Source organism: Echiichthys vipera, assembly GCF_963691815.1.
Source record: "Echiichthys vipera genome assembly, chromosome: 6".
Lineage (NCBI taxonomy): Eukaryota > Metazoa > Chordata > Actinopteri > Perciformes > Trachinidae > Echiichthys > Echiichthys vipera.
Window position 1 is genome coordinate 424,124 of NC_139831.1, and position 25,000 is coordinate 449,123.

The window sequence follows — 25,000 nt, forward strand, 5'->3', positions numbered from 1 at the left end:
AGAGACGAGCATTAATGAAGGCAGCACCTGCTCGTTTTTATCATCTTTAACTCCTAAAGTGACGACATTTTATTTTGACAACCTAGCCGGCTAGTAAACTAGCTACCTAGCTCACCGAGTTACTAATGTAGCTAGTTTCCTAAAAATTCTAAATGTTGCTGCCACATTTTAGTAAGTTCATGCCGCTGATTCCCCTCAAAAGATTAATGGTGTTTTTTTTTGTTTTAGCAAGCTAGTTTAGCAACCAGTTTGCCTAGCTACCAAGCTAGTTTTCTAGCACTACACTTATTGACTTCATCAACAAATTTAGTTTTGTTTAGGCAATTTACTTTGCAAGTAAACTAGCTAACTAGCTTACCAAGCTAGTAATGTTTCTATTTTAGTTGAGCTATTAATGTAGCTAATTTGCTAATGTGCTACAATCATAGAGCTAAATTCTGTTCCTACATTTTAGTAAGTTTATAACTCTAACCCCACAAAATAATATGTGTTTTGTTTTGTTTTGGCAAGCTAGCTTAGCAACCAGTTTGCTCAGCTACCAAGCTAGTTTTCTAGCACTATACCTACTCCACGACTCTATCTACAAATTTAGTTTTGTTTAAGTAATTTAGTTTGCATGATTGCTAGCTAGCTTTCTAGTAAACTAATTAACTGGATATTCTAATGCTGCTTCTATTTTAGCTAGTAATGTAGCTAGTTTTATTAGCTAGTGATGGTGCCATCTGTAACCGTAGTAACACATTTGTTCCCACATTTTAGTAAATCTATACCGTGGATTTACATTTTTACCACCTCAAATTTCTCAAAAGCAAAAGCTAACAAAAGCTAGCATGGAGAGCAGCTAGCCGATGTAAATAGTTTTCTATATTTTCTGGTGCTAGCTATAAGTGTCCCCACATTTATGTAATTCTTATTGTCTATTTTCTTTGCTATGTTTATGTTTTGTTTTGGCATGCTAGCAAGCTAGCTTGTTTTACAGTAAATGCTAACCTGCTTGCAAGCTATGGCACTGTAATACAGCTAGTAATATAGCTAATTTCTTTAGCTAGGGTCTGGTTCTGATTTGACGATTTACTAACAACTGTTTTAAATTTTGTGTTGTGAAACAACAAGCTAACTGCTATCAGAGGAGACGTCAACAAGAAAAAGTCTGTCACAGCTGAGTACGTTTAACCGAAAACAGCGTAAGAGGCGGTTCACATGCTGCGTCTTTCACCACCTGGAAAACACGGCGTCGCTCGCTCTCGCACTTTAGACTAAAGTAGATTAGTCAACGCTAAACCTACTGACTCCATCTACAAATTTAGTTTTGTTTAGGCAATTTAGCTTGCTAATTAACCAGCTAACTAGCTTACCAAGCTAGTAATGTTTCTAGTTTAGTTGAGCTATTAATGTAGCTAGTTTGCTAATGTGCTACAATCATAGAGCTAAATTCTGTTCCTACATTTGAGTAAATTTTTTTGCGCGGCGCGTTTACTGTAGGCTACATATATGTTATGTTTTGGTAAGCTAGCTTAGCAACCAGTTTGTCCAGCTACCAAGCTAGTTTTCTAGCACTACACCAAATGACTTCATCTACAAATTTAGTTTTGTTTTAACTTGCTAGTAAACTAATTGACTGGCCATGCTAATGCTGTTAGCCATAAACGAACCATTGTTTACTAATATTTACTGCAGCTTCTCTTTTTGTTCTTTTAAAAACGTGAAATCTGAGGCGCCGAACATTAACGGTGTGAACTTCCTCCCGACGCGCACAGGTTTGTAAACGTTAAAGTGAATCTGCTGCGCGACGGCGGCTACGAAGCTACATGAGAGAGACGACAGCTGGCTGCCGGCACCAGAACGGTGCCCTGGTGCAGCAGGAAGGAGGACGCCGCCGCAGCAGGAGACCGCAGCAGGAGACCGCAGCAGGACGCCGCAGCAGGACGCCGCAGCAGGACGCCGCAGCAGGACGCCGCCCCGGTGCCGCAGGAAGGCGCCGTAGCAAGACGCCACAGCAGGACGCCGCCGCAGCAGGACGCTGCAGCAGGACGCCGCAGCAGGACGCCGCCGGTCAGTGTCCCCCGTCTCTGGAGCACGGACTCTCGGATCGTCCGTCCTTCGAGCTGCTCGATGATTTCTTCTGCTTCTGCCTCGATTTCCTCAGCATCCGCACCTACGACGAAACAGAGGAACTCTCAACTACAGGTGAACTACAGGTAAACTACAGGTAAACTACAGGTGAACTACAGGTGAACTACGGTTAAACTACGGGTAAACTACAGTTAAACTACGGGAAACTACAGGAAACTACAGGTGAACTACAGATAAACTACAGGTAAACTACAGATATAAACTACAGGTAAACTACAGGTAAACTACAAGTAAACTACAGGTAAACTACGGGTAAACTACAGGTAAACTACAGGTAAACTACAGGTGAACTACAGGTGAACTACGGTTAAACTACGGGTAAACTACGGGTAAACTACAGTTAAACTACGGGTAAACTACGGGTAAACTACTGGTAAACTACGGGTAAACTACAGATATAAACTACAGGTAAACTACAGATAAACTACAGGTAAACTACGGGTAAACTACGGGTAAACTACAGATAAACTACAGGTAAACTACGGGTAAACTACGGGTAAACTACTGGTAAACTACGGGTAAACTACAGTTAAACTACGGGAAACTACAGGTGAACTACAGATAAACTACAGGTAAACTACAGATAAACTACAGGTAAACTACAGGTAAACTACAGGTAAACTACAGATAAACTACAGGTGAACTATAGGTAAACTACAGATAAACTACAGGTAAACTACAGGTGAACTACAGGTGAACTACAGGTGAACTACAGGTAAACTACAGGTAAACTACAGGTGAACTACAGGTAAACTACAGGTGAACTACAGGTAAACTACAGGTAAACTACGGGTAAACTACGGGTAAACTACAGGTAAACTACAGGTGAACTACAGGTAAACTACAGGTAAACTACGGGTAAAATACAGGTAAACTACAGGTAAACTACGGGTAAACTACGGGTAAACTACGGGTAAACTACAGTTAAACTACAGATAAACTACAGGTAAACAACAGATAAACTACAGATAAACTACAGATAAACTACAGGTAAACTAAAGGTAAACTACAGGTAAACTACAGATAAACTACAGGTAAACTACAGGTGAACTACAGGTGAACTACAGGTGAACTACAGGTAAACTACAGGTGAACTACAGGTAAACTACAGGTGAACTACAGGTAAACTACAGGTAAACTACGGGTAAACTACGGGTAAACTACAGGTAAACTACAGGTGAACTACAGGTAAACTACAGGTAAACTACGGGTAAAATACAGGTAAACTACAGGTGAACTACAGGTAAACTACAGGTAAACTACGGGTAAACTACGGGTAAACAACAGGTAAACTACAGTTAAACTACAGATAAACTACAGGTAAACAACAGATAAACTACAGATAAACTACAGATAAACTACAGGTAAACTACAGGTAAACTACGGGTAAACTACGGGTAAACTACAGGTAAACTACAGGTAAACTACAGGTAAACTACGGGTAAAATACAGGTAAACTACAGGTAAACTACAGGTAAACTACAGGTAAACTACAGGTAAACTACAGACAAACTACAGACAGACGTACGGGGGCTCAAAAGAGGGACAAACCTTGGGTCCGGCAGCAGAGATGATGATGTGTCCCGGGGGTTGGACCCACGGTTCCCCGTCCACCTGCACAGGTACGGGTCCACTCACCGTCAGACGGACGTAGTTCCCCTGAGCAATACGGATCCCTGAACGCAACCCGCTCTGCACCTGACCCTGCACACACACACACACACACACACAGATACACACACACACACACACACACACACACACACACACACACACACACACACACACACACACACACACACACACACACACACACACACACACACACACACACACAGAGACACACAGATACACACACACGCACACACACACAGAGACACACACACACACACACACACACACACACACACACACACACATTAATATCTAATATTACCTTTGTATAATTCTGTATTAATTAATAAAGTTTCGATGAACCGTCTCTGACCATGTGGACGACGCCCGTGACTCCGACCACCTCCAGCAGACCGTCGTCCAGGCTCGGTTTCCCATGACGACCGTCGACCTCTGACCCCCAGAGGTCAGCACCAGAGCCCCAGCTACACACACACACACAACACACACAGAGACACACACACACACACACACACAACACACAGAGACAGAGACACACACACACACACACACAGGCGCACACACACACACACACACACACACACACACACACACACACACACACACACACACACACACACACACACACACACACACACACACACACACACACACACACACACACACACACACACACACACACACACACACACACACACACACACACACATTTTTTGTATTTTATCTAAATTATTTATTTGGTATCAAGTTCACACCAACTGCAGGACCAGGACCAGGACCAGGACCAAAGCATTACACACGGAATAACGAGGTACTAAATGCTCCTGACTGTCCCGGAGGACCTGTACCAGGACCAGGACCTTTTACCAGCACCAGGACCTGGACCTGTACCAGGACCAGCACCAGGACCAGGACCAGCACCAGGACCAGCTCACCTGGGGATGTTGAGGAAGATCAGCCCCTCGATGTTGGGGAGGGGGACGTCCTGAGCGTCGACCTGCAGCTGCAGCTCTTTGTGCAGGTTCCTGCTGGAGCTGATCCTCTGCAGACCCACTTTCACGTACACGCTCTTGTTATGGAACCTGCAGGAGCACAGAACCGTTTGGACCCGCTGTTCAGAACCGTTTGGACCCACTGTTCAGAACCGTTTAGACCAGCTGTTCAGAACCGTTTGGACCCGCTGTACTGAACCGTTTGGACCCGCTGTTCAGAACCGTTTGGACCCGCTGTTCAGAACCGTTTGGACCCGCCGTACAGAACCGTTTGGACCCGCTGCACAGAACCGTTTGGACCCGCTGTTCAGAACCGTTTGGACCCGCTGCACAGAACCGTTTGGACCCGCTGCACAGAACCGTTTGGACCCGCTGTTCAGAACCGTTTGGACCCGCTGCACAGAACAGCTTGGACCCGCTGCACAGAACCGTTTGGACCCGCTGTACAGAACCGTTTAGACCCGCTGTACAGAACCGTTTGGACCCGCTGTTCAGAACTGTTTGGACCCGCTGCACAGAACCGTTTGGACCCGCTGTACAGAACCGTTTGGACCCACTGCACAGAACCGCTTGGATCCGCCGCACAGAACCGTTTGGACCCGCTGCACAGAACCGTTTGGACCCGCTGTACTGAACCGTTTGGACCCGCTGTACTGAACCGTTTGGACCCGCTGTACAGAACCGTTAGGACCCGCTGTACAGAACAGCTTGGACCCACTGTACAGAACCGCTTGGACCCGCTGTACAGAACCATTTGGACCCCGCTGTGAAGAACCGTTTGGACCCGCTGTAAAGAACCGTTTGGACCCGCTGCACAGAACCGTTTGGACCCCGCTGTGAAGAACCGTTTGGACCCACTGTACAGAACCGTTTGGACCCGCTGTACAGAACCGCTTGGACCCGCTGTAAAGAACCGTTTGGACCCGCTGCACAGAACCGTTTGGACCCGCTGTAAAGAACCGTTTGGACCCGGTGAAAAGAACCGCTTGGACCCGCTGTAAAGAACCGTTTGGACCCGCCGTCACAGATTTAGGAGATAAAGCCCCACGACGCAGTCTCTCGCCGTACTGTACACCTACACCTGTCGTCATCAGACCGTGTGTTTATTCTTCATCCTTTCTAAACTTCAAAACACAAATTTCTGACTTTTTCTGACGTCGTTAAAAAACAACAATAAACACAACAGTAATTGTTACTTTTGTCACACTTTAAAGAGTCCATCGTTTTGTGTTGTGAGTGCAGTGAAGCGCCACCTGCTGGTGAACTTCTCCGGCTCGTCCTCTCGGGCCTGGTGGAAGTCCAGGCTCAGCTCCGCGTCGATGCCCAGACCAAAGTAGTTGTTCATCTGCACGATCTGAGACACAAACACGGGAAAGAAGCCTGTAATCTGTAATCCCCGTAATCTGTAATCTGTAACCTGTAATCTGTAATCTGTTATTTAAACTGTAATCCCTGTAATCTGTAATCTGTAACCTGTAATCTGTAACCTGTAATCTGTTATTTAATCTGTAATCTGTAACCTGTCATTTAACCTGTAATCTGTAACCTGTAATCTGTAATCTGTAACCTGTAATCTGTAATCTGCAGTGTACCAGGACCAGGACCTGTACCAAAGCATGACACACAGAATAACGAGGTATTAAATGCTCCTGACTGTCCTGCAGGACCTGTACCAGGACCAGGACCTGTACCAGGACCTGTACGAGGACCAGGACCTGTACGAGGACCAGGACCTGTACCAGGACCTGTACGAGGACCAGGACCAGGACCTGTACCAGGACCTGTACGGGTCCAGGACCCGGACCCGGACCCAGAGCAGACCTTGGGTGGCCCCAGGAAGCCGTTGTCGGTGCCGTCCTCAGAGATGTCCTGGGCGTCCAGCAGGATGGTCCAGCGGTCCATCAGGACCTCGTCGGCCTCGTCCACAGACACCAGGATGTGGTGCAGGTCCTCGCCGCTGTACCCGGGCCCCCAGCGCAGGACGCGGGCCAGGTCGTTCCCTGTGGAGACGGGACAAGTATCAAACCTGTGACCCGCAGCAGAGGCGCTGACGCTTGCCTGTGTTTCTCGGACCTGTTCCCAGCGGCACGATGCCGACGGGCGGCTCTCGACACAGCAGTTTGTGCCGGACGGCCTCCAGGACTCCCAGCACCCAGCCCGTGGTCCCGTCGCCCCCGCAGACCAGCACCCGGAACCTGGGCACCTCCCGGAACGTGTGGAGCCTGGAACAACGAGGAAATAAAGTCGCAGATTTACCAGAAAATAAAGTCGCAGATTTACGATTTTTAAAGTAGCAAATCTACAAGAAAGAAATCGCAGATTTATGAGAAATTAAAGTCGCAATTCTACAAGAAAAAGTCGCAGATTTACGATTTTTAAAGTAGCAAATCTACAAGAAAGAAATCGCAGATTTATGAGAAATTGAAGTCGCAATTCTACAAGAAAAAGTCGCAGATTAACGATTTTTAAAGTAGCAGATCTACAAGAAAGAAATCGCAAATCTACGAGAAAATAGTCGCAAATCTACGAGAAAATAAAGTCGCAGATTGACGATTTTCAAAGTAGCAAATCTACGAGAAAATAAAGTCGCAGATTTACGATTTTTAAAGTAGAAAATCTACGAGAAAATAAAGTCGCAGATTTACGATTTTTAAAGTAGCAAATCTACGGGGAAAAAAGTCGCAGATTTACGAGATTAAAAGAAGCAAATCTACGAGAAAATAAAGTCGCAGATTAACGATTTTTAAAGTAGCAAATCTACGAGAAAATAAAGTCGCAGATTTACGAGAAAATAAAGTGTTAGCCTCTCACCCGGCCAGCGGCCCCCCGTTGGACACGTCAAAGACCTGATGCGGGTTCAGCAGCTTCCTGAAGCCGTGCAGAAGCTCCCGCCCCTTCAGGCCGCCGCTCCGCGGGTTCACGAACACCAGCAGCGGGAACGCGTCGGGCCCCAGCTCGCCGCGCTGCAGAGGACCACAGGGACGGAAACTATTATTAATATATAATATACATATAAAACTTTTTTTTTATAGTTTATTAAATAAATATTAAATAATTATTAAATAAATGTTAAATAAATAATGAATAAATATAAAATGAATATTCTCACCACGATCTCCGGGATCACGAGCGACGTCAGCGTCTTGTTGTTGACGCTCGTGTCTTTCGCCAACATGTAAATACGCTCAGACTCCGAGAAGCAGGAGATCTGCAGCACCACCGCACCTGCACACACACACACGGAGAGACACACACACACAGGGACACACACACACACACATACACACACAGACACACAGGGAGACACACACACACACACACACAGACACACACACACACACACAGGGACACACACACACACACAAACACACACACACACAGGGAGACACACACACACACACACACACACACACAGGGACAAACACACACGGAGAGACACACACACACACACACACACACACAGGGACACACACACACATACACACACAGACACACAGGGACACACACACACACACACACACACACACACACACACACACACACACAGAGAGAGACACACACACACACACACACAGGGACACACACACACACACACACACACAAGGAGAGACACACACACAAACAGACACAGAGAGACAAACGCACACACAGACACACACAGACACACACACACACACACACACAGAGACACACACACACACACACACACAAGGAGAGACACACACACAAACAGACACAGAGAGACAAACGCACACACAGACACACACACACACACACAGGGAAACAGAGACACACACACACACACAGGGACATACACACACACACACACACACACACACAGGGACATACACACACACACACACACACACACAGAAAGAGACACACACACACACAGGGACACACACACACACACAGACACAGACACACACACACACTCACACACAGAGACACACAGAGAGAGAGACAGACAGACACACACACACACGCACACACACACATTCTTGATTTTGTCCCTTTAAACTCCACCCAGCAGTGTGGTTTCCATGACAACCGCCTCACCTTGACTGCCGTAGATGTGGCTGATGGTGACCAGGTGACCTGCGGACACAGAGAGACGCTGTGAGCTGACAGGAAGTGATGTCGTGCCCGGGTAAATGTGACGTCATGAGACTCACTCTTGACCGTCAGGTGTTCCTGGATCAGCTGGACGTACTCCTCTTTGGTCAGCAGGGGGGGCAGTCCCCCAATCAGGAGGCTGACCTGCACCGCCCGGGTCCTGGTCTCCACCACGTAGAACCGGGTCTGGTTCATCTGACGCAAAGACACCTGGGAAATCCAGTCAACACATCAATCAATACATCAATATTACGACTTTTATTCTGAAAATACTACGACTTTAGTCTGAAACGCTACGACTTTAGTCTGAATCACTACGACTTTAGTCTGAAACACTACGACTTTAGTCTGAAACTCTACGACTTTAGTCTGAATCACTACGACTTTAGTCTGAAACACTACGACTTTAGTCTGAAACGCTACGACTTTAGTCTGAAACACTACGACTTTAGTCTGAAACACTACGACTTTAGTCTGAAACGCTACGACTTTAGTCTGAAACACTACGACTTTAGTCTGAAACTCTAAGACTTTAGGCTGAAACTCTACGACTTTAGTCTGAAACGCTACGACTTTAGTCTGAAACTCTACGACTTTAGTCTGAAACGCTACGACTTTAGTCTGAAACACTACGACTTTAGTCTGAAACACTACGACTTTAGTCTGAAACACTACGACTTTAGTCTGAAACACTACGACTTTAGTCTGAAACACTACGACTTTAGTCTGAAACGCTACGACTTTAGTCTGAAACGCTACGACTTTAGTCTGAAACTCTACGACTTTAGTCTGAAACTCTACGACTTTAGTCTGAAACGCTACGACTTTTGTCTGAAACGCTACGACTTTAGTCTGAAACGCTACGACTTTAGTCTGAAACGCTACGACTTTAGTCTGAAACGCTACGACTTTAGTCTGAAACACTACGACTTTAGTCTGAAACACTACGACTTTAGTCTGAAACGCTACGACTTTAGTCTGAAACACTACGACTTTAGTCTGAAACACTACGACTTTAGTCTGAAACACTACGACTTTAGTCTGAAACTCTACGACTTTAGTCTGAATCACTACGACTTTAGTCTGAAACACTACGACTTTAGTCTGAAACACTACGACTTTAGTCTGAAACACTACGACTTTAGTCTGAAACACTACGACTTTAGTCTGAAACACTACGACTTTAGTCTGAAACGCTACGACTTTAGTCTGAAACACTACGACTTTAGTCTGAAACTCTACGACTTTAGGCTGAAACTCTACGACTTTAGTCTGAAACGCTACGACTTTAGTCAGAAACGCTACGACTTTAGTCTGAAACGCTACGACTTTAGTCTGAAACACTACGACTTTAGTCTGAAACGCTACGACTTTAGTCTGAAACTCTACGACTTTAGTCTGAAACTCTACGACTTTAGGCTGAAACTCTACGACTTTAGTCTGAAACGCTACGACTTTAGTCAGAAACGCTACGACTTTAGTCTGAAACGCTACGACTTTAGTCTGAAACGCTACGACTTTAGTCTGAAACACTACGACTTTAGTCTGAAACACTACGACTTTAGTCTGAAACGCTACGACTTTAGTCTGAAACGCTACGACTTTAGTCTGAAACGCTACGACTTTAGTCTGAAACACTACGACTTTAGTCTGAAACACTACGACTTTAGTCTGAAACTATGACTTTAGTCTGAAACACTACGACTTTAGTCAGAAACACTACGACTTTAGTCTGAAACGCTACGACTTTAGTCTGAAACTACGACTTTAGTCTGAAACACTACGACTTTAGTCTGAAACACTACGACTTTAGTCTGAAACACTACGACTTTAGTCTGAAACACTACGACTTTAGTCTGAAACACTACGACTTTAGTCTGAAACACTACGACTTTAGTCTGAAACACTACGACTTTAGTCTGAAACGCTACGACTTTAGTCTGAAACACTACGACTTTAGTCTGAAACGCTACGACTTTAGTCTGAAACGCTACGACTTTAGTCTGAAACACTACGACTTTAGTCTGAAACGCTACGACTTTAGTCTGAAACTCTACGACTTTAGTCTGAAACTCTACGACTTTAGTCTGAAACGCTACGACTTTTGTCTGAAACGCTACGACTTTAGTCTGAAACACTACGACTTTAGTCTGAAACGCTACGACTTTAGTCTGAAACGCTACGACTTTAGTCTGAAACGCTACGACTTTAGTCTGAAACACTACGACTTTAGTCTGAAACACTACGACTTTAGTCTGAAACGCTACGACTTTAGTCTGAAACACTACGACTTTAGTCTGAAACACTACGACTTTAGTCTGAAACACTACGACTTTAGTCTGAAACTCTACGACTTTAGTCTGAAACGCTACGACTTTAGTCTGAAACGCTACGACTTTAGTCTGAAACACTACGACTTTAGTCTGAAACGCTACGACTTTAGTCTGAAACTCTACGACTTTAGTCTGAAACGCTACGACTTTAGTCTGAAACTCTACGACTTTGGTCTGAAACACTACGACTTTAGTCTGAAACGCTACGACTTTAGTCTGAAACACTACGACTTTAGTCTGAAACATTACGACTTTAGTCTGAAACTCTACGACTTTAGTGTGAAACGCTGATTTCTCACCTTCCTGAGTTCCTGCAGCTTGTCCTGGATCTTCTCCTCAGGACTCAGCGTCTGTCTCTGAACTGGGGACAGACACGGACACGTCTTCACGGCTGCGCTCTCGTCCAGGGGAGTTTTTGTGTTTTCACATGTCCGTTAACACTCACCTTGTTTACTGCTCATGCAAACCTCCTGCAGGCTGAAGCCGGACGCGTCTTCCTCCTGAAACACACACATTTCATTTGGTTTGTTGTTGATTTGATCGTGAGGCTAAAACAACGTGACAACGACGAGATGAGCCTGAAACTTTCAAAGTCATTTAAATAAAGATCTTTAAGTTCTACGACTTCACTGTAAATATGAAGCTACAGTCAGCAGCTAATTAGCTTAGCATAAAGACTTAGCTTAGCATAAAGACTTAGCTTAGCATAAAGACTTAGCTGAGCATAAAGACTTAGCTTAGCAAAAAGACTTAGCTGAACATAAAGACTTAGCTTAGCATAAAGACTTAGCTTAGCATAAAGACTTAGCTGAGCATAAAGACTTAGCTGAGCATAAAGACTTAGTTTAGCATAAAGACTTAGCTTAGCAAAAAGACTTAGCTTAGCATAAAGACTTGGCTTAGCGTAAAGACTTAGCTTAGCATAAAGACTTAGCTGAGCATAAAGACTTAGCTTAGCATCAAGACTTAGCTTAGCATAAACACTTAGCTGAGCATAAAGACTTAGCTGAGCATAAAGACTTAGCTTAGCATAAAGACTTAGCTTAGCATAAAGCCTGGGAACAGGAACATCAGTTTTATCTTGAGGACCATGATGCTGAACGAAAGTTACCCGTCTGTGGAGCAGAGCGAGGACCTCGGTGAGGACTGAAGACGCCGTGCTGCTTTTAGTGACGGAGACGGAGACGAAATCTGCACCGGACCTGAAAGGACAGAGGACAGCGTGAGCGAAGGAGCGGGGAGCTGGGAGGGTGGAGCAAGGAGCGGGCAACGAGGAGCAAGGTGCGAGGAGCGAGGAGCAAGGTTCAAGGAGCGAGGAGCAAGGTGCGAGAAGCGAGGAGCGGGGAGGGAGGAGCGAGGAGCAGGGAGCGAGGAGCGAGGAGCGGGGAGCGAGGAGCGAGGAGCGAGGAGCGGGAAGCGAGGAGCGAGGAGCGAGGAGCGGGAAGCGAGGAGCGGAGAGCGGAGAGCGGGGACAAGGAGTGAGGGGTGAGGAGCGAGGAGCGGGGAGCGGGAACAAGGAGCGGGGAGGGAGGAGCGGAGAGCGGGGACAAGGAGCGAGGAGTGAGGACGAGGAGCGGGGAGCGGGGACAAGCAGCGAGGAGTGGGGAGCGAGGAGCGGGGAGCGAGGAGCGGGGACAAGCAGCGAGGAGTGGGGAGCGAGGAGCGGGGAGCGAGGAGCGGGGAGCGGGGACAAGCAGCGAGGAGTGGGGACAGGGAGCGGAGAGCGGGAACAAGGAGCAGGGAGTGAGGAGTGAGGAGCGGTGGAGCTGCGGCATCACCTGGGCCCGCCGCCGTGCACCCTGATGACCTCGGCGTCTCTGGGTTTGGCCCGGAGCACCCAGGCGTCCCCTCCGTCCTTCGGGGCGCTGCGATTGTCGGGGCCGCCGTTACGGTTGAGGATGTCGTCGCTATGGAGACGCTGCACGCCGCCGACCTCCTGCAGCTCGTAGCCGTGAGGATCATCGGGGAGGTAGAACGCTCTGAGCGCCGCCTCCTGCAGGACGCCACGGGAACAGACGCGTCAGAGAGGAAACAAAACAATAACAGCGATAAACAGGAAAATAAAACACAAATATTTTCACATTTTTTAGGTTTATATTAAATATGAAACGACGCTGAAGACGTTTAGGTCATCCAGGATTCATAGAACCGCAGTTTCATCCTTACTGACGTCAGAGGCGGAGCTTCACACTGGACGACTCACACCAACAGAGTCACGAGGAACCCTGATACCCACCGATACGGATGAGATGGAGGGAGTCCGTCGGAGAACGTGCTTGGCGACGGCCATGACGCCGCGGCACATATGACCTCCAAGGGCACACCTCTCAGGGCAGACCTTGATGTCAAACACTCCTAGTAGAGCGGCATTTTCACGTTTTCACAGGCGTTGCAGCACGTCCTTTCCCAGGTCCATCGTGACAGAGGGCGCACTTACACTGTCCTTCTGTCCCGGGCCAAAACCGTCCACGGCCCGCTTGAAAGAGGTGGGCTTTAGCGGAGCCGTTTGCACATGTACGAGCATGAGCGTGCGCACGTGTACGAGCACAAGCACGAGCCCTACGGCAGTAGCGTTATGTCCGCCTGTTCGGACATTTAACAACAACAACAATGGCGGTGAAAGGTTCACGTTGGTGTGATGCGGAGGTGGAGTGTTTACTGCAGATTTGGTCGATGAAAAGATTCAAAAACAGTCGACAAGACGCACAAAAACTCCGAGGTCTACGGAAAGATCTGGAAACAAAGCCACGCATCGCCATGACGTCATCAATGCGTGTGACGTGTTACGGCGTGATGACGTATAGGCAGCAAGAAGCATTCTCCGAGGCCCTGGCAGCGTGAGTACAAACGGGGCTTGGGCGCGGGGGAGAGGGAGGGGGGACAAGTACCCTAAAGCCCGGGTCGCGGTGTGGAAGGACGGTGTGAGTACGCCCAGAGGAAGAGCTGATCGGACAGCCTCATGTCTACAGTAGCGTCTACATCGGCTCTAAGGGGCCCGCACTGGGCACAGCAGCTCAGAGTTATCACCCCCTCACCTGATGGGGGTTCAGATCGTGCCAGTCGGACAGGCTGGTTGAGGTGCGAGCACGCCAGCATCTTAGGAAGAAAAAACGCGTTTGGCCACAAAGTAACGCCAGAGACGTCTGAGTTCCACCTGAAGCATGAGTCGCTCACAGACCTGGCGTGCAGCTCACCGACACGCTTCACTGAAGCGATGGCCAACAGGACAAGGACCTCAGCTCTGCCTGTGCCAACGGTTCAAAAGGTGGCGAGCAAAGGGCGTCCAACACCAGGGGCAGGTCCCATGCAGGAGCTCCAGGGGCGCTCGGAGGGTGTGATCTCAGTGCCCCAAAGAGGGACTCCAGCCTGTGGCTCCCCACTGTGTCATGGTGGATCCTGGCGTGCTGCGATGACACAGCAGCCACACACACCCTCAGTGTAGAAGGACACCGATCATCATGTAGCAGCGAATGCAAAAACTTAAGAATGGTCGGCACAGAGCACTGGATCAACATTCTCAACTTTACACCAGTTAGAAAATAGTTTCCACCGGTTCTGATTCTGCAGACGGGTAGAGGGCGCTCTGGTTCCCCTGACAGGCTCTGTGCCATCGCTCTGCAGCGGATTGGGCCAAACCCACAGCTGAAGGCAGCAAGGGTTGGGATGCCAAATCCGCCCCCCCCTGCTGCGACAAGAGGCTGTCCTCTCTGGAAGGCGCCAGGGAGTCGCACAACAAAGTTTGTGGAGCAGGGGAAACCAGGTCCTGGCAGGCCCGAATGGGGCCACAAGGAGAAACCTGTGACCATGACGAAGCAACGTGAGAAGCGTTCGGAAGATCAGGGAAAGCGTTGGGAAGGCAAAGAGAACGCTGTCCGGCCACGCATGGGTCAGAGCATCCTGACCCATGCGTGGCCGGACAGGATCGATGCATGGGCAGTGGGCTGACTCCTCTGAGGCAAAGAGGTCCACCTATGTTGTGCACCACCTCTGGATGAAGCCTGGGCCTGCGACAAGAGAGGAAGTCCGCGACCTGATTCCGATCTCCCCGGTAAATACGCAGCTCGTAGGCTGGTCAGGCTAGGGGCTGCCCATGTTAGAAGAGCCTGGGACACCTGCAGTAACCCTGCAGACCTGGTGCCCCCTTGATGGTTTATATGAAAAACCGCTGTGGTGTTGTCCGACCAGACAAGCACATGCTTGCCCCTCAGATATGGCAGAGAGTGTATGAGGGCTTGGTGCACAGCCCGTAGCTCCAGCACATTGACATGCTCTGTGCAGTCCTGAGCGGACCATTGCCCCTGAACTGTCCTGCTCTGCCACACCACCCCATCTGGAGAGGCAGGCATCCGTCGATTTTCCACGAAAATGAAACAGAGCTCATGGGCACACCTCTCAAGTATGACTCGTCCTTCCATGGCAATAGGGCACGAAGGCACTGCTGTGGCACCCTGAGCCTCCTGTGTCTGTGCCGCCTGGCGTCCAAGAGGAAGCTGTTCATCCGTCTCTGCAGAGGGCGTAGTGACAGCAAGCCCAAGGGAATAACAGTCGAGGCGGCCACCACTTTGCTCAAGAGACAAAGGAACTGGCTGTAGGGAGCAACCTGCCCCCTTGGAAAAAGGAAAGATGATGGAGGACATTGTCCACGCGTCGAAGCGAGGGCCGGGCCTTCATGGTAACAGTCTCCAGATCCACACCGATGAAGGTTTTGGTCTGTGAGGGGATCAAAGAGCTCTCCTCCCAGGGCACCCTCAGACCTGAGACACATGAGAGAAGGCGAGCCGTGTCCTGAAGCTGGGTCGCCGCACAAATGAACCAATCGTCGAGGTACGGCAGGATCTTCAAGCCCTCCGACTGCAGAGGCGAAAGAGCCACGATGCACCTGGTGAGCCCTCATGGGCAGAGGGAGAGTCCGAACGGGAGCACCCTGAACTGAAAATGACTCCCTGCAGGAACTTCCTGTGACGAGGCACAACAGGAACATGAATACGCATCCTTCAAGTCGACTGAGGTGAACCGGTCTCCTTCGGCAACATCTGCTGTGCGTAACATGTGAAATGGAGACTTTTAGAAACTGTTGAGTCCCCTTAGATCGAGGACCGGCCGAAGCCCGCTGCATTTCTTTGTGACCAGGAAGTAAGTTGAACAGAACCCCCCGGGCTGAAGCAGGGGGTCCACAGGCTCGATTGCCCCTTTGGTCAGGAGAGCACATAACTCCCGAACTAGGGCTGGGTGTTTTGCCGGGTCTGGTGATCATCTTGGCCCGGCAGGAGGTCGGCGTCCGAACTGTAGTTTGTGACCCTGGGTAAGTGTGGAAATCACCCAGGGATCCAAGGTTTGCGCTGCCCAGCAGTCTAGCTGCTGCTGGGAGGAACGTCCAACAGCCGGCCCGGAAACTTCAATTTCTGGCCCCCCGGCCTCTAGAGGCCTAGGGGGGGCGACGGTTATGCACCGTGGCCTAAGGTTGACTGGAGGGAAAGCACGCAGTGACCTGCTGGCTGTGAACAGCCCTCCTGGTAGAGCGCTGAGGCCCAAAGTAGCCCCTGGGGTGAGAAGGAGGCCGGGGGCCGGCAGCACCATAAGGTGATGGTTCCCGGGAGGAATAATAATAATAATAATAATAATAATAATAATAATAATAATAATAATAATAATAATTAATTCTCTCACCACCACTTCCTCGTTCCTCGTGGCTCGGAGGACGGGGACCAATCGGAAGTGGCCAAGTTTGATCGCATCATCGCCGTCAAACACCTTCAGGAAGTGTTTACCTGTGACACACACACACACACACACACACACAGAGACACACACACACACACACAAAAGGTCAGGGATCTCTTGCTGAATTTCAAAATAAAAGCCTGTGGGTGTGGACTGACCGGACTCTGGCGCGGCCGGCTGAACGTCTTTGGACGCAGACGCGTCGACGTCGTCAGAGTTTTCTGATGAAACGAGAGAAACGTGAAATATTTAAACCAACGAGAATAAAAACAACGTGTGTGTGTGTGTGTGTGTGTGTGTGTGTGTGTACCCTCTGTGATGCGGTAAATGTGCATCTTGCTGAAGTTTCTGGAGTCGAGGCGAACGCACGACGGCTGCAGCATCATGGAGCGCAGACGACCCAGAGTGCACTCTGGTGACACGCCGAGGTAACAGGCCGCGTGGCTCTGCAACACACACACAGAGACACACACACACACAGAAATGGTATTCAGGTGTTCAGGTCTCTGCAGGGGTTCAGGTCTCTGCAGGGGTTCAGGTCTCTGCAGGTCTGGTTCTTACCGTGACGCCGCACCACTCGCACCTCATCCCCGCCAGGACGTCGGAGGATCCGCAGGAACGCCGGCACACGTCACAGCGGGCCGCAGCTGGCAGGTTCCCCTCCCTCCAGTGGTGGTGAAACGTATCCTGCAGCCGCAGAAAGTAGATCCGGGGTCACACACACACACTCACACACACACACACACACACACACACAGACACGTACACACACACACACACACACACACACACTCACCTGTGTCTGCAGAGTCCCATCCAGGTGAGAACTGCGGCAGTCTGCGCAGCTGAAGACGGCGCAGTCGGCGTGGACGTGCAGCTCACACACTGAAACACACACACACACACACACATACATACAGACACACACACACACACACACACACATACAGATACACACACACACATGAATAAAGAGCTCGTCAGTTTTGGAGGAAATGCGGTGAAACGTAAACGAGGCTCTGACCTTCGCAGCGCAGCGCCGTGTTTCCCTCCGTGTGTCTCCTGCAGACGCAGCAGAAACGTTTCTTCGGACCGGACGGAGCGAAGCAGTGAGCCACGGGCACCTGCAGGGGGCGTTAGCACACAGCGTTAGCACAAGGCGTTAGCACAAGGTGTTAGCACAAGGGGTTAGCACAGGGCGTTAGCACACCTAGAGCTAACGTCCTTATTTTAGTTTTACAGACACAACAAAACGTAAATATAAAACGTAAACACGACAAAATAAAACGTAAACACGACAAAATAAAACGTAAACACGACAAAATAAAACGTAAACACGACAAAATAAAACGTAAACACGACAAAATAAAACGTAAACACGACAAAATAAAACGTAAACACGACAAAATAAAACGTAAACACGACAAAATAAAACGTAAACACGACAAAATAAAACGTTAAATTTTCCTGTGTATTATCGCTCAATGACAGCGTTGAATTATTGACATGAAACCTTGGCACCCCTAGCAACAGTAACCAAGGGAGGCGGGACTTAGTGACAGGACAGTTGTAAGAGAAGAGAAGTGTGAACCAATCAGAGGCGTCCGATCTGAACAGGTTATTGATCGTACTCACCTGCACCAAAGACGGAGTCATGCAGGAACAGGCCGGACGCAGCGTCTTCAGACATTTCTCATGACACATGAAGTTACACACTGAGGAGAGAGGGGGGGGGGGTTAGAGGCTGCAGAAATACTACAAAATAAAACAGAAATACTACAAAATAAAACAGTAAATACTGAGGAGAGAGAGAGAAAGCCTCAAAGGCTGCAGAAATACTACAAAATAAAACAGAAAATAAATAAATAAACAGAAACCCGTCAAAATAAAACTGTAAACACTGACACACTGAGGAGAGAGTGAGAGAGAAACGCTCAGAAGCTGCAGAAACATTTTATTTTGTGGTGTTTACGTTTTATTTTGACGTGTTTGTAATGTTTGCTGTGATACACACACCGTCATATACATATACAACATATCCCATCGAACACAAGACAACTTTTAAACTGTGTATTGACTTTAAAAATATAATCGCCCTTCAGTAAAAACACTGAATGTTTAAAGACTTCATGTTTCCATCAAGAGGAACTGATCTGATGTCAACATTCACCTCCGTTTACCCACAAGCCTTTGCAATCTGAGGGCGTTTGGATTTCATCACCATCACCCCACAATCAGGGCGCACTCACACTGTTCCTCCGTCCCGTGCCCCGTGCTTTAGGGTCCTTGTCCCCCCCTCCAGGCCCGTTTGTACTCACACTACCTGGGCCTCGGAGAATGCTTCTTGCTGCCTATACGTCATCACGCCGTAACACGTCACACGCATTGATGACGTCATGGCGATGCGTGGCTTTGTTTCCAGATCTTTCCGTAGACCTCGGAGTTTTTGTGCGTCTTGTCGACTGTTTTTGAATCTTTTCATCGACCAAATCTGCAGTAAACACTCCACCTCCGCATCACACCAACGTGAACCTTTCACCGCCATTGTTTGAAATGTCCGCGCATGGTCCCTCCTTCTTTTTTCTACGTCCCAACAGGCGCACAGGAAATGACCTCAGAACCACCGTAGGCCTCGTGCTCGTACACGTGCACACGGCTCCGCTAAAGCCCACCTCTTTCAAGCAGGCCGTGGACGCTGTCGGCAGTTATGCGCGGAACGGGTGCACTCACACTGCTTAAAGGTTCCAGGCTTTAGCTGAAAAACGGTTTTGGCGCGGGACAGAAGGACAGTGTGAGTGCGCCCTCAGAGCCAGAGAACTAAAACAGGAGAATGACGTTCATCTTGTGTTCGACACAATTTTCTACTTTTACGTTTAGCTAACGCTAGCATGACACAATCTGTTCTCTCACAACTCTGGAGCTAGCTAACGCTAGCATGACACAATCTGTTCTCTCACAACTCTGGGGCTAGCTAACGTTAGCCTGATACAATCTGTTCGCAGGTGCCTGCTGCCGTGGTCCTGCATGACGCTTCCTGCTGCTATAATATGTGTACTCATATAAACTATCACTAGTCTAATAAACGATGGAATCAGCCATCAGCCATAAAAACACCACCAGTGGTTTGTCTCGCTGTATCGTAGCTGCTATTTTCGCTACTCATCATTGATCATGTTTGCCACCATAATTATTATAATTGTCATATTCTGTCACCTCAGCTGTGCTTGTTTCTACTGTTCTGTTGTATTAAAAGTTTAAAGTGTCCTGAGATAACTTTTGTTATGATTTGACACTATAAATAAAATTGAATTGTTCCCTCACAGCTCTGTAGCTAGCTAACATTAGCCTGATACAACCTGTTCCCTCACCCCGAGGAAGGCGCCGAGGGAGCATCCTTACGAGATGCCTCAACTGGCTCCATTCAACGCAAAGGAACCAGGACTGAGGGTAGATCCAGAGCTTTGTCTTCCTCAGCTCTCTGTTCATCACAACGGTGCGGTAGAGCGACTGCAGCTCCGCCCCCGCTGCTCCGATTCTCCGGCCAAACTCACGCTCCATCGTCCCCTCACTCGTGAACCAGATCCCGAGGTCCTTGAAGTCCTTCACTTGGGGTCAGGACTCGTTCCAGACCCGGAGCAACAATCCAGCGGTTTCCTGCTGAGAGCCACGGCCTCAGATTCAGAGGTTCTGATCCTCATCCCGGCCGTTTCACACTCGGCTGTGAACCGATCCAGTGAGTGCTGAAGGTCCCTGACCCACGACGCCATCAGGACCACGTTGAAGTCTCCCAGCAGGACTCTGGAGTCCCCTACTGGAGCCCCATGCAGGACTCCATTCAGGGTCTCCAAGAAGGCCCCAGACTCTGAACTGCTGTTCGCTGCATCTGCACCAACAACAGTCCAGGCTTCCTCCGGGCAAGGTCTTTCCTCCTCTTCCTGGTTTGTCCGTAGAGTCTTTGTGAAGCGTTCTTAGTCCGGCCCCTCGCCTGAGACCACTCTGCCATGGGAGACCAGGAGCACCAGGGTCCAGACCACAGCCCTCAGGGTCACAGGGACTCAGACCTGAACCACCATGAGGGGACGGGTCCAGACCACAGCCCTCAGGGTCACAGGGACTCAGACCTGAACCACCATGAGGGGACGGGTCCAGACCACAGCCCTCAGGGTCACAGGGACTCAGACCTGAACCACCATGAGGGGACGGGTCCAGACCACAGCCCTCAGGTTCACAGGGACTCAGACCTGAACCACCATGAGGGGACGGGTCCAGACCACAGCCCTCAGGGTCACAGGGACTCAGACCTGAACCACCATGAGGGGACGGGTCCAGACCACAGCCCTCAGGGTCACAGGGACTCAGACCTGAACCACCATGAGGGGACGGGTCCAGACCACAGCCCTCATGTTCACAGGGACTCAGACCTGAACCACGATAAGGTGATGGTTCCTTTCTAATTTATTCTTTATTTATTCCTCTCTATATTTCCTTTACTTACTAATTATTCTTAATTTAGGGGTCCACATTTCTTTTCTCCCCATAAATAATTCATGTTATTCTATAATAAATAAGAATAAACATTGTAAATAAGACATTTAAAGCGTGTTACCTTCGCAGAGGAAGCCGATGAGCCCCCAGATGAAGTCGCCGCAGCTGTGGCAGAAGGTGGGCTTGGTCAGGGTCACTTTCCGGAGGCAGTGGCCCGGTGCGGAGCTCTGGTACTTGGGCCGGAGACCGGGGGACTGCTGCGCCCTCTTCTTCCCGGTTGAAGGGCTCTCTGTCCGGCAGTCCGCGGCGTCAGGGTCCGCGGGTCTGGCCCTGCTGGAGTCCGCCATGTCCCTCAACAACAACACACACACTCACGGGCAGAGGAGCCGCAGCACTCGGTGTGTCCGGGTTCACTTTAGCAAATATTCCCCCGGTGAAGAGCCATCCCCGCCCGGCCGGACACGGCGGCGCAGCCCCTGCGATAGGGCGCTGTGCTCGGCGTGAGTGACCCGGAACGTCCCCCACCCCCGGAGCTCCAGAAGCTAATTATCCAGGTCCAGAAATACAGAGCAGGCAACCAGGTCACGACTTTGTGATCCAGAGCAGATTAGTTTTCAGCCCGCCGGTGGTGGAGAGTCATCCCCACCGCCACCTGACCGGCTGGACCCAGCGGTGCTGCCCGGCGCAGGGGGCGGTGCTGCCCGGCGGAGAGGGCGCTGCGGCCGGCGTGTCTCCCGGAGCTCCCTCGGTAAAAAAAAAACAGGACTGCTGAAATATTAATCGTGCTTCCACCTTCTTCTTGAAAACAGTGAATGTTCCAGAGAGGCAGTAACGAGGCCCCCTTATTTTTCCCCCTCTGCCCGGAGACAGCGGTGCCACCCAGCGGCGCCGCGCCGAGGACAGAGCGCCGTGCTCGGTGCGGTTCCCGGAGCTCCCCCGCTCGGGAAGCCGAATGAATAAAATATGAAATATCGATCCAGTGAACCTGGATGCTGCTAAGAGAGAGAGAGAGAAAGGGAGTGTGTGTGTGTGTGTGTGTGTGAAGGTGAAGTCGTTGAAATGTTATTTTCAGTCAAAGCTCTCAGTAAAACCTGCACGTCCAGACCCGAGGGAGAGACGCGAACACCCGGGGGGGAAAGGTCCAATCGCCGGCGGAGGGTGGGACATGGACGGCGATCAACAAGTGTGAAGAGAACCGGAGGGGGTCGCTTTCATTTGGGCTCTTTTCTTCTTCCTCTACGGCCTACTTCTTCTTCCGCGTCAGAGTCTCCAGCACTGATTTCCTCCTCCTCCTCCTCCTCTTCCTCCTCCTCCTCCTCTTCCTCCTCCTCCTCCTCCTCCTCCTCTCCTCCTCTTCCTCTCCCTCCTCCTCTTCCTCCTCCTCCTCCCTTCATCCCCTCATGTCCTTCCCTTGTCCCCTTCCTTCCTTGCCTCCTCAGCGTCTCCAGATTAAACATGAAACATTGTTTTTTTAAATAAAATGTTGAAAAACAAAATAAAAGATGAGAAATGAACTTAAACAAAACCACCAACGAGATATTATTATTATTATGAATGCAGCTTTAAGTGGACATTAGAGAGAATGCAGCTTTAAGTGGAGTCTCCTCCTGCTGGACATTAGAGAGAATGCAGCTTTAAGTGGAGTCTCCTCCTGCTGGACATTAGAGAGAATGCAGCTTTAAGTGGACATTAGAGAGAATGCAGCTTTAAGTGGAGTCTCCTTCTGCTGGACATTAGAGAGAATGCAGCTTTAAGTGGAGTCTCCTCCTGCTGGACATTAGAGAGAATGCAGCTTTAAGTGGAGTCTCCTCCTGCTGGACATTAGAGAGAATGCAGCTTTAAGTGGAGTCTCCTTCTGCTGGACATTAGAGAGAATGCAGCTTTAAGTGGAGTCTCCTCCTGCTGGACATTAGAGAGAATGCAGCTTTAAGTGGAGTCTCCTCCTGCTGGACATTAGAGAGAATGCAGCTTTAAGTGGAGTCTCCTCCTGCTGGACATTAGAGAGAATGCAGCTTTAAGTGGAGTCTCCTCCTGCTGGACATTAGAGAGAATGCAGCTTTAAGTGGAGTCTCCTCCTGCTGGACATTAGAGAGAATGCAGCTTTAAGTGGAGTCTCCCCCTGCTGGACATTAGAGAGAATGCAGCTTTAAGTGGACATTAGAGAGAATGCAGCTTTAAGTGGAGTCTCCTCCTGCTGGACATTAGAGAGAATGCAGCTTTAAGTGGAGTCTCCTCCTGCTGGACATTAGAGAGAATGCAGCTTTAAGTGGAGTCTCCTCCTGCTGGACATTAGAGAGAATGCAGCTTTAAGTGGAGTCTCCTCCTGCTGGACATTAGAGAGAATGCAGCTTTAAGTGGAGTCTCCTCCTGCTGGACATTAGAGAGAATGCAGCTTTAAGTGGAGTCTCCTCCTGCTGGACATTAGAGAGAATGCAGCTTTAAGTGGAGTCTCCCCCTGCTGGACATTAGAGAGAATGCAGCTTTAAGTGGACATTAGAGAGAATGCAGCTTTAAGTGGAGTCTCCTCCTGCTGGACTAAAGATCAGACTCACATGAGGAAACAACAGTTTGAGCTTAAACAACTTTTCAGACGTTATAATTATTACTGAGACACGAAGGTTCATTAATATCATTTTATTATCACCAATGGAAAAGAGAGGTGCCTTCAGACGAGGCTGAGGGCAGAGAGGTTCCTTCAGACAAGGCTGAGGGCAGAGCGGCGCCTTCACACGAGGCTGAGGGCAGAGCGGCGCCTTCAGACGAGGCTGAGGGCAGAGCGGCGCCTTCAGACGAGGCTGAGGGCAGAGCGGCGCCTTCAGACGAGGCTGAGGGCAGAGCGGCGCCTTCAGACGAGGCTGAGGGCAGAGCGGCGCCTTCAGACGAGGCTGAGGGCAGAGCGGCGCCTTCAGACGAGGCTGAGGGCAGAGAGGCGCCTTCAGACGAGGCTGAGGGCAGAGCGGCGCCTTCAGACGAGGCTGAGGGCAGAGCGGCGCCTTCAGACGAGGCTGAGGGCAGAGCGGCGCCTTCAGACGAGGCTGAGGGCAGAGCGGCGCCTTCAGACGAGGCTGAGGGCAGAGAGGCGCCTTCAGACGAGGCTGAGGGCAGAGCGGCGCCTTCAGACGAGGCTGAGGGCAGAGCGGCGCCTTCAGACGAGGCTGAGGGCAGAGAGGCGCCTTCAGACGAGGCTGAGGGCAGAGCGGCGCCTTCAGACGAGGCTGAGGGCAGAGAGGTTCCTTCAGGCGAGGCTGAGGGCAGAGAGGTTCCTTCAGGCGAGGCTGAGGGCAGAGTGGAGCGGCGCCTTCAGACGAGGCTGAGGGCAGAGCGGCGCCTTCAGACGAGGCTGAGGGCAGAGAGGTTCCTTCAAGCGAGGCTGAGGGCAGAGCAGCGCCTTCAGACGAGGCTGAGGGCAGAGAGGGTCCTTCAGACAAGGCTGAGGGCAGAGAGGCGCCTTCAGACGAGGCTGAGGGCAGAGAGGGTCCTTCAGACAAGGCTGAGGGCAGAGAGGTTTCTTCAGACGAGGCTGAGGACAGAGAGGTTTCTTCAGGCGAGGCTGAGGGCAGAGAGGTTCCTTCAGGCGAGGCTGAG

At 49.8% G+C, this 25,000-nt stretch overlaps 1 protein-coding gene across 2 annotated transcripts in view; it reads right to left on the reverse strand.

The window, feature by feature from the left end:
- The window catches only part of dgkq (diacylglycerol kinase theta), a 23,381-nt gene extending 736 nt beyond the window's left edge, over positions 1 to 22,645 (reverse strand). The window contains exons 1-23 of one of the 2 annotated variants that reach the window (XM_083915395.1): positions 21,537 to 22,645; positions 18,566 to 18,645; positions 17,955 to 18,054; positions 17,727 to 17,815; positions 17,492 to 17,617; positions 17,241 to 17,376; positions 17,089 to 17,151; positions 16,877 to 16,977; positions 12,988 to 13,202; positions 12,321 to 12,411; positions 11,655 to 11,709; positions 11,509 to 11,570; positions 8,936 to 9,086; positions 8,820 to 8,858; positions 7,870 to 7,985; positions 7,572 to 7,723; positions 6,834 to 6,982; positions 6,582 to 6,760; positions 6,014 to 6,114; positions 4,704 to 4,850; positions 4,121 to 4,232; positions 3,685 to 3,837; positions 1 to 2,155 (exon numbers count right to left, since the gene is read on the reverse strand). The exon at positions 1 to 2,155 is cut by the window's left edge and continues 736 nt beyond it. In XM_083915395.1, coding sequence (XP_083771521.1) covers positions 2,054 to 2,155; positions 3,685 to 3,837; positions 4,121 to 4,232; positions 4,704 to 4,850; positions 6,014 to 6,114; positions 6,582 to 6,760; positions 6,834 to 6,982; positions 7,572 to 7,723; positions 7,870 to 7,985; positions 8,820 to 8,858; positions 8,936 to 9,086; positions 11,509 to 11,570; positions 11,655 to 11,709; positions 12,321 to 12,411; positions 12,988 to 13,202; positions 16,877 to 16,977; positions 17,089 to 17,151; positions 17,241 to 17,376; positions 17,492 to 17,617; positions 17,727 to 17,815; positions 17,955 to 18,054; positions 18,566 to 18,645; positions 21,537 to 21,762 — 2,745 coding nt within the window. In that variant the 5' untranslated portion in view covers positions 21,763 to 22,645 and the 3' untranslated portion in view covers positions 1 to 2,053. Of the gene's footprint in view, positions 2,156 to 3,684; positions 3,838 to 4,120; positions 4,233 to 4,703; positions 4,851 to 5,956; positions 6,115 to 6,581; positions 6,761 to 6,833; positions 6,983 to 7,571; positions 7,724 to 7,869; positions 7,986 to 8,819; positions 8,859 to 8,935; positions 9,087 to 11,508; positions 11,571 to 11,654; positions 11,710 to 12,320; positions 12,412 to 12,987; positions 13,203 to 16,876; positions 16,978 to 17,088; positions 17,152 to 17,240; positions 17,377 to 17,491; positions 17,618 to 17,726; positions 17,816 to 17,954; positions 18,055 to 18,565; positions 18,646 to 21,536 lie in introns of those variants that run through there. The other variant, XM_083915396.1, reaches the window with a different exon arrangement.
- Positions 22,646 to 25,000: the final 2,355 nt, after the last annotated feature.